The sequence below is a fragment of the Takifugu flavidus genome, chromosome 10, assembly GCF_003711565.1.
Source record: "Takifugu flavidus isolate HTHZ2018 chromosome 10, ASM371156v2, whole genome shotgun sequence".
NCBI classification, from domain to species: Eukaryota; Metazoa; Chordata; class Actinopteri; order Tetraodontiformes; family Tetraodontidae; genus Takifugu; species Takifugu flavidus.
In genome coordinates, this window is record NC_079529.1 from 8,923,864 (window position 1) to 8,941,823 (window position 17,960).

General features: G+C 44.7%; 1 protein-coding gene across 1 annotated transcript in view; it reads left to right on the forward strand.

The window, feature by feature from the left end:
- The window catches only part of zfpm2a (zinc finger protein, FOG family member 2a), a 116,594-nt gene that overhangs the window by 5,051 nt on the left and 93,583 nt on the right, over positions 1 to 17,960 (forward strand). The window contains exon 2 of the mRNA XM_057045070.1: positions 14,121 to 14,255. Within this exon, the coding sequence (XP_056901050.1) occupies positions 14,216 to 14,255 (40 nt within the window). The 5' untranslated portion in view covers positions 14,121 to 14,215. The remainder of the gene's footprint in view (positions 1 to 14,120; positions 14,256 to 17,960) is intronic.

Below are 17,960 nucleotides of genomic sequence, written 5' to 3' on the forward strand. Positions count from 1 at the left end.
CATGAGTTGGGTACGTTTGTGTCGAATTATGTGTGTGGAATTATGTGTAAATGCCCGGGCAGGACTGTCAAAAAGGCTGCGTTCAGTTCATCCAGCATCTTCCGAAGCTTTGGTTTTAAAAGGCCTTTCATAAGCTGAATCTTTGCTGTAGCCGCTAAGCTGGAAGCATTAGTACCCACCCCTGCGGTGACGCTTCTGCCTCAGAAATGCGGGTAAATAATGTCTTTCCACATCTATTTGGGATCTCGGGATCTCGGAGATCTGGATTATGTCAGCTATGACATTTTAAGTGTTTTTTCTTGACATCTGTTTGAATATATGTGTATTCTTGCACAGATTTTAATGAGACTTGTGAGAGCACAATAAACTTTTATTTCCATTGTCGGCATAATGTGGCATCAAGACCGTTTTGACTCGTAGGTGAGTCAAACCGGTCAAATATTTATTTATGGAGAGCTGGTGGAAGAAAGCAGTTGTTGGTTGCTACAGAAGTATTCATCCTTAAGTGAAAGAACCATTATTCCAGCACCTGCTCCCTGCTGAGAGGAGATGGCCCTTCCTCCATGTTATTAATTGCTCTGTCAATTATCAATCTGCAGCACCGGTGAGCAGCCACAGGAGCTGCCTCCAGCGGGTTGCCTGGTGAAACGGTGGCACTGGAATCCTCCTGGGGCACATATTAATAAGGCTGCAACCAGAGTTTAACAATTCACCATTAACACATAATGCATTCCTGAATTAATTGGGCTCTCATTTCTAAACACCCACCACTTCTTTCTCTCTCAGAATTTGACCCAACAATAGTGTTTAATGTTTTCTGGTGGAGGCAGGACACATTTAAAGCCGCTAATGACACCGACAGCAAGATTAACCTACCCAAAGCTCCATTAGCTGTAATGGGCGGTGTCTCTCTGAGTGTCCTCCTGTTTTTAGATTAAATGGCTCCTAAGTTTCACTTGAATTCAAAAATACCCGTGGGGAGAATTTCCAGCTGCCTGTCACTCGTGTCAGACGTCCAACATCAAATGCCGATGGAGCGACTCCCCCCCCCCGACCGGCTGAAGATGGAATTTCACGTCACACAAAGTCCACCTGCCTCCTAAATTGGTTGGTCACTCCCACGTGGAAAAAATGGGTCAGACTTTGTGCAATCGAGAGTGTCGGCAAGGCTGTGTGATTGGACGGATACTGTAAAGGTGAGGCGGAGGGTCGCATACGGTTACATTTGTCAGGAAATGAGGGAAAAAAGTGATGTTTTTAGCAAAATAATTAGTGCTTATTTTGCCACGGGTAACACAGGGTAGGGTTTGAATTCTTCCTTCTGAGGGTACAGAACCGATCCCAGTAGGTGAACTGGTCGGGCTCATCTGAGCCCAACGGCTGCGCCATGATCATTTTGATGTAAATGACGTCTGCAGAACGCCGGCATCATCCTTGTGATTTAATCACCTCATTTGGGTCCGTCCGTTTTGGCCGCAGCTGAGCGCCTCGGCGCCATCGGCCGCACTCGGCTCACCTCCTCAGAGCAGAGCCAGGCCCTGCCAGGCCACAAACAGATGTTTTCTTGTCGAGGAAATAAACCCGTTTTTTTGGAGGGGGGGTGGGGTTGGACACGGGCTCGCACATTGTGGAGTTTGGATCCTGAATTCCACGATGATCCGAATCAGAAATGAGACTTTGTGTTTAAGATTTCACTTCCAAGCCCTGGCTGCCTGTGGGACCTGCTCCTTGGGCTTTTCATCAGCTGCCATTTTCGACGGCATGCAGTAATTTCATGGCTCATTGCAAGCGCTGAAAACCTTTGAAACTGCAAATGTTAACTTTGCCTGGCCTGGAGCCATTTAGGAAGCGATTAATTTAGCAAACAGAAGTGAGCCACTTTCTCCTCCTAGCCTGCGCATAATTTTTTTTTTGAGGTGGGGGGGCTCTATCTGTATTTGAGTAAGAGTGAGCAATGTAATGACGGTTTCTGTAATTGTAGCAGTGTGAAAACGGCTCCTACCTCCGCCGCCACTATCTGTCTCATCTCTCCTGGCTGAGCCTCACACGGCGAGAGCACGCGCAGATTGAGAAGAGGTGGAATCACTTACAACATGCTTGACCTTATTTCTCATCGCGAGTTGTTAAAGCGTGCTAAAGGAGGGAGCGTGTTTGTTTGCAGAGCCAGCACCTTCGCAATGCGAGCGAACAGGCGTCCTCCATCGTGACTGCGGCTCATCTTTGATAACAGGAGACACAATTCAATTTAGGATTTTATTTTTTTTAATATACATACATTTTTTTGGCTGTGGTGCTTTCAGAGTCCCAGCGAGAGGCTCTCTGTGTTTGCCCTGTGTTCCTGCAGGCTTGTTTTGTCATAGGCTCTGTGCACCAAGGCATGGGAGACGCAGAAGGCAGCGGGTCGGCCAGCCTTCCCCCACAGCTGTCCTCCTCCATCCTGGCACCCGCCGCAATATGAAAACAAATTCTCGCCTCTCTTTGCAATTAATTTTCCTTTGCTGCAGAGAAGGGAAAAAAAACACAGTGTTGACAACATAACGTATAGCAGGTTGTGTACAGAAACTCTGGCTGTACAGTCATTCCTCAGTCTGCTGGGAGCACTTGTCTAACACACTCCTCGTGCATCCAGATCAGAACAGGGACGAGGCACAAGTAAAGTGCAGCCATCTTATTTCCACGCTGTCGTAATGCTTTTACATTCAATTAATTCTGATGATCGGAAAGGCTCGCGGGAGACTTTGGAATGAAAAATAGAAGCTCGGGGAGTTGTGCAGGCGGGTCAGGGGGGCAAATGGGACAAAGGAGCAGGGGGAGCAATAGGAAGGCTGACAATGATCCAAATTCCTATTTGGCCTCTGCTTTTTCTCCACATTCGCACACGTGCATCCGCACCTTGTTTAGGAAATAACTGCTTCCTTACCTGGATGCCCTCTAACCACATCTGCATCCTGTCTCACCACGGCCACCCGCCGTCCTCCCCCCCAAACGCCATTAATTTTACTGAAAGCCATTCACAATAAGCGTGAGATACTGGGCAGCGGCGTTCAAACGTTCTCTTCCCCCCTCCTTATCATAAAGGTCCCACATGTCCCGGCAATATCCCCCAAATAACAAAAAAAGCCGATAAATTTGTCCTAATTACGTCCCTCGAACAATGTTGTTTGACGGCCAAAGACGTCAAATTAAATACTATTTTGATTCAGCGAGAGTGGTGTCAAGGTCTTATATTTCCATTGCAGGTAAAGCGACTGATAAACATGCGAGCAAGACTGTAATTACAGGGTGGAAATGACATCAGAAATTAAGCAAATTGTGAAAAGGTTTGCCTTTAAATGGGTTTGAGTCGCGAATTAAAAAGACCATTAACTGGGAAGAGGCAGGTGTTGTCCCCACCGTCCAAAACAAACAGAGCGAGGATGTGTGTGCGTGTGTGTGTGTGTGTGTGTGTGTGTGTGTGTGTGGTGTGTGTGTGTGTGTGTGTGTGTGTGTGTGTGTGTGTGTGTGTGATGCAGGTGTGTGCTGTTATCTCTGAACAATCCCATGTCATTACCCAGCGAAGGCGTATTTAGTTGATTTTCCTGACTTTGGCCACTCTGCTAATTTGCAATGCATTGTTCTATAAATAAACCTCCCTGAACTGAAATAATGTGTCTTTTCCATTTTTAAATTCCTCCTTATTGCTGCTTTTATGTCCATTTGCACAGTCTGAAAGATGCTTGTTGCTGTTGTGGCACACAGGTTGGATGGCTGAGCAGCTTTTTCTGTGTTTGGTTTCAACTTCCTGTATCCTCTCCTCCTCTTCAGACCTTTCTCCGCGGGCCTTTATGCATTTCTTTAAATAAATTGTTATAGCGACTCTACCAGATTTCAAAAGCCAGAGGATCAGAGTTTCATTCCACCCCATTTTGTGTTGTTTTTTTTTTTTTCTCGGGTCTTTTCCTGAGCGGAGGAAAATTTGAAGGTGATGAGAGGTCTTCTGTCTGATAGGACGCAGGGCCGGTGTGGTGATCAGGCAAAATTACATCAACTTTTTCCCCTCCTCGGCCATGCTCGTCTCCCCCTTTTTTTTCTTTTAATCAAAGCTCTCGCAGCCTGATGCTGCCCTCGCTCTGGGCCGGGTGTCAAACGGTTTCCATTGATGTCAGCGCGGCGGTAATCACAAAGTCTATCCACAGATGCCTCGTGCCTGCACCGGCGTTTCACTGGGCCGCCGCGTTCTCCGCTCAACACCTCTGAGGCATGTAAGATTATTTCTGCAATCTGAAAGGGAGAATAACCTCTAGGAAGAAACTAAATCACAATATAAAGTAATTAAGCACATTATCAACGTGGAGGTTAATTAGCGAGACCCCGCGCACCAGCAGCACTGGTAGCATTGCAAACAGACGAATGCTTTCGTTTTCCTTTATTTTTTTTGACCACGCTCTCACACACACACACACACACACCACACACACACACACACACACACACACACACACACACACTGACTGCAGGCAGTTGATTGTCACTGTTTGGGGCTCTGAAATTGATTAAACAACTTGCAATCCAGTTTAATTAATGGAAACTATCTGTAGTTCAAAGCTATTAAGCGGAATGTTGTGCCTTACTGCTGCCCTCATGTCTCATTTTGCTTAAACAATCACAGAAATTAATTGAATTCTGGCATTACTGTATTGAATAACCTTAAAACAATCTTTGATGTTATAGCCCATATTTAAAGCTATTCCACTGTGCCCCCCCCAGAGCTGATATACTGTTAGCCATGTGTTTATCCTTTAACGCAAGCAAACGGCGCCAGGCTGTAATATCACAACACAGGCGAGACAACATGGCCAGCCCCTGTATCTCCAGAGTGCAGCCGAGTCCAAAATGGCACATTGACAACAACATACATAAAAACAAAAGGCATAGCATCCCTAATTATTGACAAGCAACATATATTTACTTTTCCTCATTTCAAAACGATAAGTCCTTCAAGCTCCACTCGGCGTCTGCAGCGTGAAGATGTCCCCTATCAAAAAGTACAGGCGTACCTGTTTGTTTGGGAAGGCTTGCCAAGAAAATACCCCCCCCCCCCCCCCCCCAGTCCTGCTCTGGGTGGAAACGGTAACCAACTTACCTTGACGTTTTCTTTCCTCTCTATCCTTTCTTCTTTATGGCTCCTTTTGTGCTTTATAGTTCATTTCTTTGGAGTAGAACTGGGGAAAACTGCAGGCTGCAGTTATATAAAGTATATGGTAAATGGAATTATGGAATAAAGTATGAGGAGGGACTGTTGGTGGGGGCTTAATGCTCATCTTTGATCTTTACATGTTGTTTCCAGGGTTTGTCAAATTGGACTGAGTGAATTCCGTTGCCATGTAACATAAAAGCCGCAATTTAAACAACATGCAATAAGAAGGGAAGAAATAATAATCAGGATGAAGATGACAACCCTGACTGCACACAAATTCACCGTCGGATGATATTTAAAATGAACTCTCAACACAAACACATCAGTCAGCTGCTCACCTGCCCTGACACTCAAACACAAGCTTGAACAGCCTTTATCGCCCCCTCCTTCCCCTCCCTGTCTCATTCCTCCCTCCTCCTCCCCCCATCTTTTCCTAAATGGCATGAAGGTTGCGATGGCAGGAATCCAAGATCATCGCGCCCGAGACCACACAGATGGGGGGAGATAAAAGTTCTCTGTGAGCTGCACACAGTGCTGCCATTTTTCCACACAAGGTGCAGGGACGAGGCGGAGGAGGACGAGGAGGAGGAGGAGGAAAGGGAGCCACCTGCAGCCGTGACATCACGCCTTATCACATATCATGTATCACCTGCAGCTCCACGCCGAGCCCGGAGAGACAGATCTCATCTGTCATCTCTGAGAGGATCTCAATATAATTTACCCGACGGATCTGACATCCAGAGGAGAGACGCGCGGTTGCCAAAGCTAATCTGTCAGATGAGGACTCTCCTTTTTCTGCGCAGTCACGTCCTTGTGTGTCGTTGCAGAATGTGGAGATAACAGATTTAGCTCTTATTTGAAAGCGGCATCTGGGCCCGAGACGCCTCCTCCGGTGCGGAATGGTGCAGGCAGGGTCCCGTGACCTCGCGTTAAAATATTTAGCCCGGAAAAACGACACATGAAAAATAAATAAATAAATTTTGCTAAACTCAGACATCCCCCGAACGTGCTGCAGTCTCCGCTTTGACGGCGGCGGCGCGCGGCTGCGGCGGGATAACTTTGTAGGCAAAGTATGCAAAAAAGAGATTATCGCACGCGAGAGCCGGAAGCCAAAAAAACACAAGTGGTATCAAAAAGCATAACCTAATTAGAAAGACTAATCAACTTTAATGTCTTCATATTTAAGGGAGAGGGGAGGGATAATTAGTCTTGGGGTGCAGTCTCCTTTCCTCCGCAGTCAAGCTGCTAACAAGAGCCGATGCTGTCTGGAACGGCCACCCACATATAACAGCTAATTGCAGGTCTTTGCCCTGCAGCACCCTTCTAGTCATAGAGACAACAGGGAAATTGGCCATTTCAGCTGTGCAGGCTATCATTAATAATTAATTGCACTTTCAAGAGTTGGACTGTCCCTAAAAAGCTAAGTGAGAGGTTCTTTGGGAGCGTCGCCATGTGTCATCTGTTGTGAGGGTTAAAACTCTCCTCTTCCTCTCTCTCTGTCTTTTAAAAATTTTATTTCATGGGCTGTTTTGTTATCGAGGTTAACCACTGCCTGGAGAAATGTCGCACAAGCTGAGTGATGCCGTATTGGTTCCAACCGCGCAGCGCACGTTGGATTTTGTTGTTTGCAAAGATGGGATGTTTGCACAGACCGTACAGTCTGTGCTCAGTCTTTGTATCGAGTTTATGTAAAGATCTGTGAAACAGGGCCCAAAAAACCCATTTGTGGTCAACATATTTGCATGCACATTGTAGTTAATGTATAGACTGAAGTTGGTATCATGGTTTACGCAAAAAGTAGCATAAAAGTCTCAAAAATCAGCCAAAACTTGTTAAATGCAGACGTAAACACAGGCAGGCAGGAGGCATCAGGACATGTCTGCATTCGGGGTCTCACCAAGCTGTAATGAGAGTGAGAGCAGTTTAAATTAGGGTTGATCTGTGCACTAGTTCCCAGCAATCCTAATGGGTGAGCCGGATCAGCTCCAAAATTTAATTGGATCCAAGTCTAACAATGCTCATTAATCCTGTATGTTATTTTATTTTTATTTTTCTTAATGTGAAGTTATGCACGATAAACCAAAATCTAACCAGCTTGACAAAGGTAATAATGAAGAGAAAATGAAACATTTAAAGGGTAAATTTAATGTATAATCATAATTATCTTTTATACATATTCAGCACTAATTATTCACCCAGTAATAATGAGCTCATTGTCGACAAAACAAAGGGGTTAAAAGTTCATTTTACGACTTGGCATCATCCTTCTGGCTGCATATTTACAAATCTTCAGACCATACGGGGGCTAATCGCCATAGATGTCGCGTTCATATTTGGTTTCTCAAGTCAGCAGCTAAATAATAACCGATGGTTTCTGTGTTAAGAGACTCCTTAAAGAAACGGCAGCAAAGAATAATCACGTTTCCTCTCCTCGGGCAGACATCCGCAGCACTGTTCAAGGGCAACCAACCACTGTCTTATAACTTTATTATTCTTTCTTAATCGGTTTATAAATATTTATGAATCGGCAAAGCTGCCCCGACTCTGCCGAGATTGAAGTCGGAGCGTATGTTCCGAAGCGGACGTGGCTGGGAAGGAGGGAGATAGCGTGGACAGGAGATTTGTGACAGAGTGGAGCATGAAACCCATCAGTTGATGAGTGGAAATCCCTACTTTCTAATTAATAGAGGTACACAGGCCAGGGGGGATAAGGAGGATCAGGGAAATGAAATCAGCAAAAAGATAGCATCACTCATTTCTGAGGTCCATTGTCACACTTCAGAATCTGCTGTAATGAATCACTCAAGCATTCTGCAGATACATTTGAATGGCGGGGAAAATTCATTGTCCGGTGGAGAGCATTCGATAAGGATCTTTTCTCCTGCCTCTGCCTCTTCTTCAGCCTCTTCTTTCCCTCTTTTGTCAGAGGGGCTGATCGGGAGAAGAAAAAAAAGAGGTGAAACCGCCGCTCAGGCAACAGGTGCGCCGCCTGAAAAGGCCGCCGCAATCTGTGGGCGAAGGGGGAACTTATCTCGGATCAGGAGCCCCCGTCGAAAAGTTTCAAGGGATTTGCTTTCATTTAAAAAAAAAAAAAAAGTCCAGTTGGGGTGGTTGATTCATCCTTGGGTCTGTAATATAAACCTTTCTTAACTGAATCCGAGCTGCGCCAGGTCTGAACGCCACGCCTCACCCTACGCCTCACCCCATGTTTCCTGATTGAAAGCATCATCCAGAATACCGTTGCCATGACATCACGCGACCGTGCATCGTGTCCTGGTCCCCAGCTCAGGACTGAAGCAGCCACATTCCCTCCCCACCCCACATGCAGCTAGTCTGGATCTTTCAGTAATAATAATCTCGTGGATCCAACTTCTGTACTGGCCAGTATATATATTTTTTCTCCATATGAGTCTGGTGGGGGGGGGGCGGCTTTAAACCTCTCATCTGTTTGTAACAGTCCAACATTAACGGCATAATCTGCTGCTCTTTAAGGGAAACGCCAGCGTAAAACCCGGCGCATATTAGCTGCCGCTCACACATCTGGCAGGCTTAACGCAGCTACTCGACACCCTGCAATGGCGACGGCGAAGTGCGGAGATGACATGAAACGGGAGACAAAATGCAAAATTTATCTTTGCATATCATGCATCCTCAGAGGGGATTTGCCAGAACTGCCTTTAGACATGATTCATGTTTGCAGGAAGCACGTTTCCAGACACACAAACATGCGGCAGCCTCCCGCTTTAGCCTTTGTCTTTGTGTGCCTTGAACAGATAATTTAAGTTCTGGGCTTCCGAGTGGTTCAGCCCGACCCAGGGGAGCCGTATCCCCGTGAAAGATTATTCTTATTATTTTAGAAAACTTCTTTTTCCACCCACCCCCCCACACCCTAAATCTACCATCATATCCCAATGCAATTATTTAATATACACCCACTCATATTCTGCATATGAGATATGAATATAATTGTATGTTACTTTTTAATTACAGGAAGAATCTAACTTGTAAGATGATGGGCTGGAAGGTGCCACTGCATTGTTATTTTTTTCATCCTGGTTTTCTGATTATGTGAGCTGGGCTCCTTTGCTAAGGGATGATAAGCAGAATTTCCATGTTCTCTGCATAATTAATCCATCTTTGCCTCTCTTCATGCCAAACTCTGCCGTTATCGCCTGCACATGCCTGAATTGCAAAAGAATTCTCTCTTCAATTGGAACTTATTGATATTCGAGAAAAGAAAAAAACTGGAAATCCTCACATTTAAGCCACAGATTGTTAAATGGATTAATTTCGCGGCAATCGCAGGCATCTAACGCGGGAAGACAGGCAAAGCAAATTGAAAGTATCTCCTGTTTGTGGAGTTACAGTCCCAAATGATAGGGTTTATTGCCATGTTTCTTCCCCCTCCATAGTCAAAAATTACCATTTATTTGCATGCCATAAAATACTTTTATATGCTTGAAAATTCAGAGGAATTCCTTTCAATGCCTGTCTTTGGCTGGGTGATAACAACTCCAGCTTCCCACATCTGGACGCTTTTGATAATGGGAGAAAGGAATGTCTGAATATTTAATATTTTTATCTGTTTTCATCAACGGTTTCACCATTAAGGATGGCTCGGCTGTTTGCATGGAGCTTGGCAGATGTAGATTTATTTTCTGAGCTGTCTCCTGCCTGCCTTTCTGTGAATATATTGATGCATTTTTCCATTTTGCTGTGCACTGATGCCCCTGCATATGTAATAAACCGGCAGACACACTTATAAAATACATCAACAGACTGTATTATAAAGCTGCGTTCAGATGTGGGTCCTCAGTTACTCATGCACGCACGGGGGAAGGAGGAAAAAGATCAGCCACACATATCAAACATAATTTACTTGACCTCATAAAAATGAATAATATTAAATCACAGGATGGCAAAATGCACGAGGTGCTCATGTAAAGGAGCAAATATGTTATTTGAGCACTTGGCGTGCAACCCTTTTGGCTCGCGTGCAAACGCTGATGCATAAAACACCGACCTGATTAATACAGTGAGCCACACTCTAATTTAACATAGTGCACGTATGAGCGTGGAGGATATTGATCATGGCTTATTTTTTTAATGAAGTGTTCTAAAATTAAAGAACGTACTCACAGAGTATTAATAGCGGTAGAGGTTTTTAATCACGGAGATATTACATAATTCACACAAAAACTCGGTAATCATTTTTAACCCACCAGGAAGTCTGAACTTTGTTTCTATTGGCTGAAAAGTGCAAATATACGTAAAGGAACGGAGACCTTCCCACATTGTCTTGCTTTGGATCCACTTGTCAATGATATATTCATAAAGATCATACGTCTGTAGTGGGAATTAACCTTTATTCGTCATAGTTATTAACTATTAAAAAGTAATTTTAAAGTTAATGTTAAAGGTTCCCTTCCACGCACCATTGATGGATCTGTCCCTTCCACAGGCTGCATTCCCTCACCTTTCAATGTCGCACACATTTTCCTGCTTTTTTAATAATGCAACGCTATTATTTCACAAAACGGACTCCTTGAAATGAGTACGGATATTTATGATTTTAATCCATGAAAGACTTGCTGGTTATCCCCTGGAGGTGTCACAATCTCAGCTTTTGACCACATAAAAAGACACCGAGATTAGCTGTAAGAATATACTGCCCCATGGTTATTCTCCTCCTCCTCCTCCTCCTCCTCCACTACAGAAAGCCTTTATTTACAGCTTTACACACTCCCAAAGGGAGGAGCATAGTTTGTTCATCCCGCCCTCTTTCATCACTTCCTCAACTTTTAAGGTTTTGGTGGAATCGAGAGGTGCTTTGGGGATGTGTGGCACTTTTTTGTCCGATGTTCTTTGGTTGTCGCCATTTGGGCCCGTATTATGCATCTCCCCTTATTAGAGGGTGGGGAGGGAAGGGTCCCGGGTGGTGGTGTGGGGAACGGAGGCTCCCTGGGAAAGCTGGCACGGAGGCCTCCAGGGCCGCGGGTGGTTCTGGCAGCTGGGCAGCGGAGTGGGCACTCGCTCAGACATCTGTTTGCTCCATGCAGTTGGAGCTGCTGGCTGGACGGCTGCGTGTGCGTGCGTGCACGTGTAGCGGGGTACGGAGCCGGAACAGCCAGCAGCATCATACCCAGGACAAACAACAGAGTCAAGATTTTGCATATAAAAACATGTGTTTTTATACAAGATGACGAGATGCACGGCTACACAATTGGGTAAAAAAATGTAAAGGTTGTAAACATGTGTCTGGCTGAGCGGCATCATGATATTCAACAGGTTTAAACAATGATTTTAAAGTGCAACGTGTTTGAAACACGGGAAGACCTGAACAAAATTCAGTCCCCATCCGGCTCGCCGTCCCCAAGACCACATCACACACACTCTCTCCATCCTGAACAGCCGGAGGGCGACGCCACAGTGGGCGAACTCATAACACAGATGAGCTGCTGAGGCTGCTCTTTAAGGACACACTCCCCCCGTCCAAGCGCCAGCCGTCCCTCCCAGCGCTACCGGACATGTGTGAGCTTTAACAGAAATCAAGAGAGTGATTGGTCACAGCAGTCTGCCTGTGATACCAACGGGTCGATACAGAAACTGCACTTAAACGCTGTTGTTATGGAGGTGGCTCCAATTTCTGCTGTAAGATGGAGCAATATTTGATAAATGTTCTTGCAGGGATTGATTATTTAGCACTTAATTGTTCATTTAACAGTTCTGACACTTAGGGATGGTGTTAAAATCACCAGTAGAGGACGGGGTGTTTTATATATATTTTGCTAAAATGCAGTAAACACATGTGTATTTTGTCCTCCATCTTGAGTTTAGGTCATGATTGTGCTGAGAAAGAATATATATATATATGTGTGTATATATTTGCCCATTTATGTTTTCGGCATCATTCGTTTCAAAACATTTTTAGGCCGTCTCTGGTCAGACCATCAATGAGCCGTTCAAACACCATTTACTCCGAAACATCTTCTCTTTAAGGACGGCCATGATGAAGTCGCCAGACGGCACACCTCTTCCGCCCCACAAACACTGAGTGGCGTCCCCCAAATGTGACTTGGCACTTCTAATCAAATGATTTAGCACATTAAATCAACCTTTCCCCTTGTAATCAGATTACGTGAGTGCACCGTGCCACATCTCCACAGCCTACAGTATACCTTCACCTATTAATACCACCAACCTTGTGTTAGTGATTTCCCCTGCGATGGAAACAGCATCATGTTAATTATCGCAACCATCTGGTCCGAGCGGCAGAAGAAGGAGGGGAAAAAGCTTTCTCTTCCTCTCGCAGATTTGTAGCCGTCAATCAGAGACGGCTTCAAACAAGCCACTGGGGCTCAGGAACAGCAGAGAAGAAGCACGCTCCAGTCTCAGAGGATTTAGGAGTGGCGTTAAATTAATCTTCAGTTGGCAATTTGACTCTCCCGCAATGTTGTTGCTCTAACCAGAAATCGTGGTTTTGATTATTGCTGCTGGATTCCTGATATCGCCAGCTAACTCTATTTATGGATAATGAGCACTGTCATATATCGGTTTAACTGTCTTGTTTTATTGGCGCAATTCAAATTTTCTTTAATTTTTAAAAATAATTTGCATATTGTTATTTATCTTGAGTGCATTCCAGATAAATCAGAACGATTACACTTGTTTTTGCTCACTTTGAGGTGCTTTTTGGAACAGAACCAAAGTGGGTTTAAAGCGGAAAAGAGAAATTGGGCTGCAGGAAGAGGCGAAGCAGACACTCTGCTCAAGGTGAACCGCCACTGACCCGTCTGCCACATAAATTATTCTGTAGTTTCAGACTCCATTCCAAAGTTGTGGAATTGGGTTACAAGATAATTTCACAGGCCACTTGCTTGTCTTCCTTGGCAGTCCAACTGGCTAATTGAAGGGGGTGATTTCCAGTTTGGGGGACTCTTCAGAACATAGCAGTCAAAAAATCTGAATGATTTGAAGGTTCACTTCTGCTCATTCTCCTATTTTCTCCCCTTCACTTTTATTATTTTTTAATGATTCCCCCGCCTGTCCATAAATTGTACACTAAGGGAGGTGGGGGGTTTGATTGACAGTTTATGGAAAGCATTAGGAGAGCACTGACACTCTTCTGTCGAAATATATTACGCAGTGGAAATGGTTTGATTTATTTTTCCTAATCCTCGCGTATATCATTGTTTCTTTAATGCACATATTTATTTGAATATTTTATTTCTGCGTTTAATCCCTGCAAAGGTATCCGGTTGTGTCCCCCAGCTGCTGGCGTGCAGAGCAGACTGATTTCGGGTCCATCAGATCAGCTCTCCGGGTCCAGGGTGGCTGCAACTCAGCTAATCCCGGTGATAGAAGCTCTGATGTGTCGGCGATAAGAGGGGAAAGTAGATGGTCTCTACCCGCAAAAAGCCTTAAAAGGATTTAAAAAATAATAATAAAAATATTCAGAGTGGTGCAAAGTAACAGAAAGATCGTGATTTTTTTAAAACAAATGTTTTTATTTGATGTGGCTGAGATGTGCGCATCTGTCCCGTGATCCAGTTTAGCGATTTAAACGCAACCGTTAATGAATAACCGTGGAAGGTTAAAGAAGCTGCAGATCAAGTGAAGTTCAGCAGGCGGCTGCTACGGTACCCGGGGAGGAACAAACCTTATCTTCAAACAAAAGCGCGAAACGCTTTCACCTCCCCAGTCAGTCCGTGTGGATCGCGGCGAAGCGCAGCCTCATCACGGTGCTGAAAGAGAGAGAGGAGAGGAGAGAAGAGAAGAGAAGGAGGGAGGGAGTGCATGCATGAGAGAGAGAGAGAGAGAAAGAGAGAGAGCCAGAGAGACCAGAAAGATAAAGGAAAGACAGGCGGAACGATAGAGTTGTGCGTAAAAACTCCTGGTACCCCCTTCTTATTTTTTTTTTAATTTCTCAATCTCCATCAATCAGACCAAAAGAAACCCAAACCCGGCTGCTTGGATGAACCAGAACCTATCGATCAGTCAGCACTACACCTGGATTCACTGACCAGCCGCGCAGCAGGCATGTCCCGAAGGAAGCAGAGCAACCCCCGCCAGATCAAACGTAAGTTTCCCTCTCGTTGTCTCGCCGTTCCTGCGCGTCTCGCCGGAGCCGCTGCGCCGAACATTGCAGCCATTAGTGACCGGAGCGGAGCTGAGACAGCAGGAGCTCAACTAGCGCCACGCATGTGCTGCCTGTCACGGTCCACGGACGCTCCTGTAGCCCACCGCAAAATATTTGCGTGTGTGTGTTTTTTATTTATTTATTTATTTTTAAAAAAGCCGAATTTCCATCCGAACCTTGCAGCGCTGCTCGGCGGAAAAGTTTCCAAGTTGTGTCGGAACGCAGTGTTTCTGTTGTCTGCTGGAAGTGTGTTGGAGCGGGACAGTGCAGAACCACGGCTCCTCACACCCAGGACAGTTCCAGCAATAAAAAAAGTCACTGAATTCCAATTTTTAAACGCCTACTTTCGATAATTTAATGTGCAATTAAAGGCGTTTATAATAATTATATTTGCAAAGGGACACACACGTGTCTCTCTCACACACTCCAACTTCCTCACACACATTTCCCCCCCTTACACCAATTTCTTGGCCGTCAACTAAACACGCTGAGAAGCTTTGGAGTGTGTGGCGGGTGTAAGTATTGATTAGTGGAGCTGATATCTGTGATGTTGCAGCACCAGAGTGGCAAATCGGACAGATTCGAATTTCAGATGCGATGGTTCTCCTGGGAGAGTTCACTGGTCTCTGCAAGCGAACATGGAAACTGAAATCGAAACTGAAAATTACAGGAATGCTGTTCTGTTTTCCCCCTGATGTTACTGAGCACACACACGTGGATGAAATATTAGTTACAAATTATTCAGAAATGTGCCATTTTGCACTTTAGAAAACCCATTTTTAATGAAAAGGGTTTGGGTGGCTTTAGAGGATTTTTTTATTTTTTTTTAAGTGTGATTGAAGTAGCCTAATGAGGGGTCACACACACGCGCACACCAGCTGCATTTGAGGTGTGTGTTCAGTTTGTGCTGCTTAGGTTGGAGGGTGAAAGGAGACTGTCTGAGGTCACAGTCTCAAATATGAACCCTCTGTCGCTATTTTGTTACAAATTGTTGTTACTTTCTGAGATTCTGCTGAGAAATCAGCACTGTGTTGGTGTGTGCGTGTGTGTGTGTGTGTGTGTGTGTGTGTGTGAGCTCATGAATCGTGCTGGCATTTTTTTCATGTGTTGCGACTGATTTGTGTGTCGCCAAGAGGTTTGGTGGCGTCTTGCTTTATTTTACTCGGATGTTTTTTAAGGTTTGCTGAAGGCATCTTCTCTAAAATATTGATTATTTTTGATACAAGTTTCTACTTATTGTTGTTTTATCCCTAAATGTGTCGACAACAGTTTACCCATTACAAAATGAACTAAAAGGCCTTTTAATATTTTTTTGGTTAATTAAAAACACAATTGTTTACAAATTTTAATAGATCCAGATTCTACATTATTATGAAAATGTCTTTAATTTTACTTTTCTCTTTAAATTCAGCATATTTATTATTGTCCTACGTGGCATCCGTTAGAAAACTGCGACTGTTTCTAATAAATAAAGCACAAAAACATGTGACGTGACGAGGCCCACTCAGCTTTTGGACCAATCCCGTTGCAGCATCTGAAATTTTGTTGTCGAGCAAAGGAATTCTTCCCCTCTTCTCTTCCTTTTTTTGTGCCGCGCCTTCACCGCTGTGACCCGGCCCCGTGTGAATTAGCACGTCATGTAAGATCTCGTTAATATGGAGTCCGTGTGCAGCCGAATAATCAAGCTCCAGTTGGAATCAGAAAGGTCATGAGGAGCCTAGATCCTCTCTTCTTACCCCGGGAACTCTGGGTAAAAAAAAAGAAAAAAAAAAGGCAGTGCACAGAAAGTCGGCGCAGACAGTCATTCTAAAGGACAAAAAGGTTGTTGGGCGCAGTGCCCCCCCTCCCCACCACCTCCACCAGCCCTTTTTCCTCCTGCATACATTGGACTGTTATCTAAAATTGTGATTTATGCAGTATTTTAATATTTTGCTTATTCTTTCCCCTTGGGTGCTCTCTGAGCGGTGATAAAAAGGCGATGCTGAAAGAGCACCATTAATTTGCTCCGATGACTGGGGAGATAAGGCCAGATAATGGGAAAGATAAGCGGGGAAGATATACCATCAGAAACCCGATTATTACCATTAAAATTCCAGCCCAGCAATCTGCAGCTGGCTGATAATTCCTTCTCCGTTTCCACCACTTTGGATGATAAGGCAAAAAATAGTCACTCAGTGCTCCTTGATTAGGCTGCCTGGATATCCCGATAATACAGTGATAAATTATGTATTTCCCCCTTGTTTTTTTCCTCTGAAATGTTACATCTGATTGTCTTTAATATATATGTGTATAAATATATATCTCTTTCACCTCTCTCTCTTGCTCTCTCTGTCTGCGCCCCCCCCCTTGCTTTTCAAGAACCCCCCCCCCCCCCCCCCCCCCGCACTTTTATTGTAATAAGAGTTTGATAGAACCTGGAGATAGCGCTGGAGGTGTTTTGTGTGGGAGCACATATCAATGTTATCAGCTCATCTTCCAGGGCCAGCTGCTAGCTGCTGTTGTTTTTAGCCTTATCACCTCGTGCCAATATGCCAATAAATTGCCCAGATTGCCGGCTGCTCCGAGGCGGGTTAGTCGAATTTTCGGCGGCGGTGATGAAAATATCGCTGATGCCGTGCGGACTGCGATTAGCCGTTGTAATATGATGTGTGAATTCCAGCAAGCTCACTCCATCCTCTCTCCCCCCCACCTCCTCCTGGCGTCCTCCATTCGTACTGAGAGGGGAGCGTGTTGATGCTTAATAGGAAAGAACGATATGAACAGGCCGAGTCGAAACCAGGCCCCTCAGAGTAATTTTTCTGTAAAATTGCCCCCCAAAGTTTGACGCCGTAACGGGGGGGAATCTGGATGATGTAGGGCGCGTGCCTGCGCCGGTGTTTATGGGGACATATTGAAGCGGCCCTCTGAGGCCATGGGTGGACGTCTAATGTCAAATGTGCTTATTAAACTGACTTAGTGCTCCCCCCCGTCACCGACGTCTTCACCATATGGACCGTCTGAGAATTCATGTTGCTTCCCCCAGCTCGACACCGACCAATCAGAACGGAGCACGGTCCTGTAGCGGTCGCACTGTACGTTTGCACAGCAGCCGGGCGGCTAACGCACGCGTACCTGACACCCACCGCTGTGGCGTGCTGTCAAAATGCCTAATCTGCTCACGTGATTGCGATCTTGCATCTGTGGAGCCGCACAAGTTACGTTTGCTCTTTGTTATGTGGCAGCTATTGCCCACAGTTCCTTGTGGTTTAAGCTGGAACAGTGATTTGTCACGTTTTTTTTGGTAAATATGGCTTTTCATTTCCTTTGATACATGGCCGCACTCTGACATTCTCATACCGAGACCTTGGAAGAAGAACTGGTTATTTACCACACTAACTACCTACAAGGACGTGCTTGGCCTGATTCAATCTTTCTACATTTTCAGAGAGAAGTAATGTAATTCTTTTAAAAAAATGAATCATTTGCCATCATCTAAATGTTTCCATAATTTATTTTGAGTTTTCTGAAATATTATTTTTTTGTCTATCTATTTATTATCAGAAAATTGTGGTTTATTAATGTGAGCAATTGGTTAGTCTGAGATATATATAAAGTCTTTGGAGAAGAGTGCATTTTTTTTAACAATAAAATCTAATTTTCTGGAAT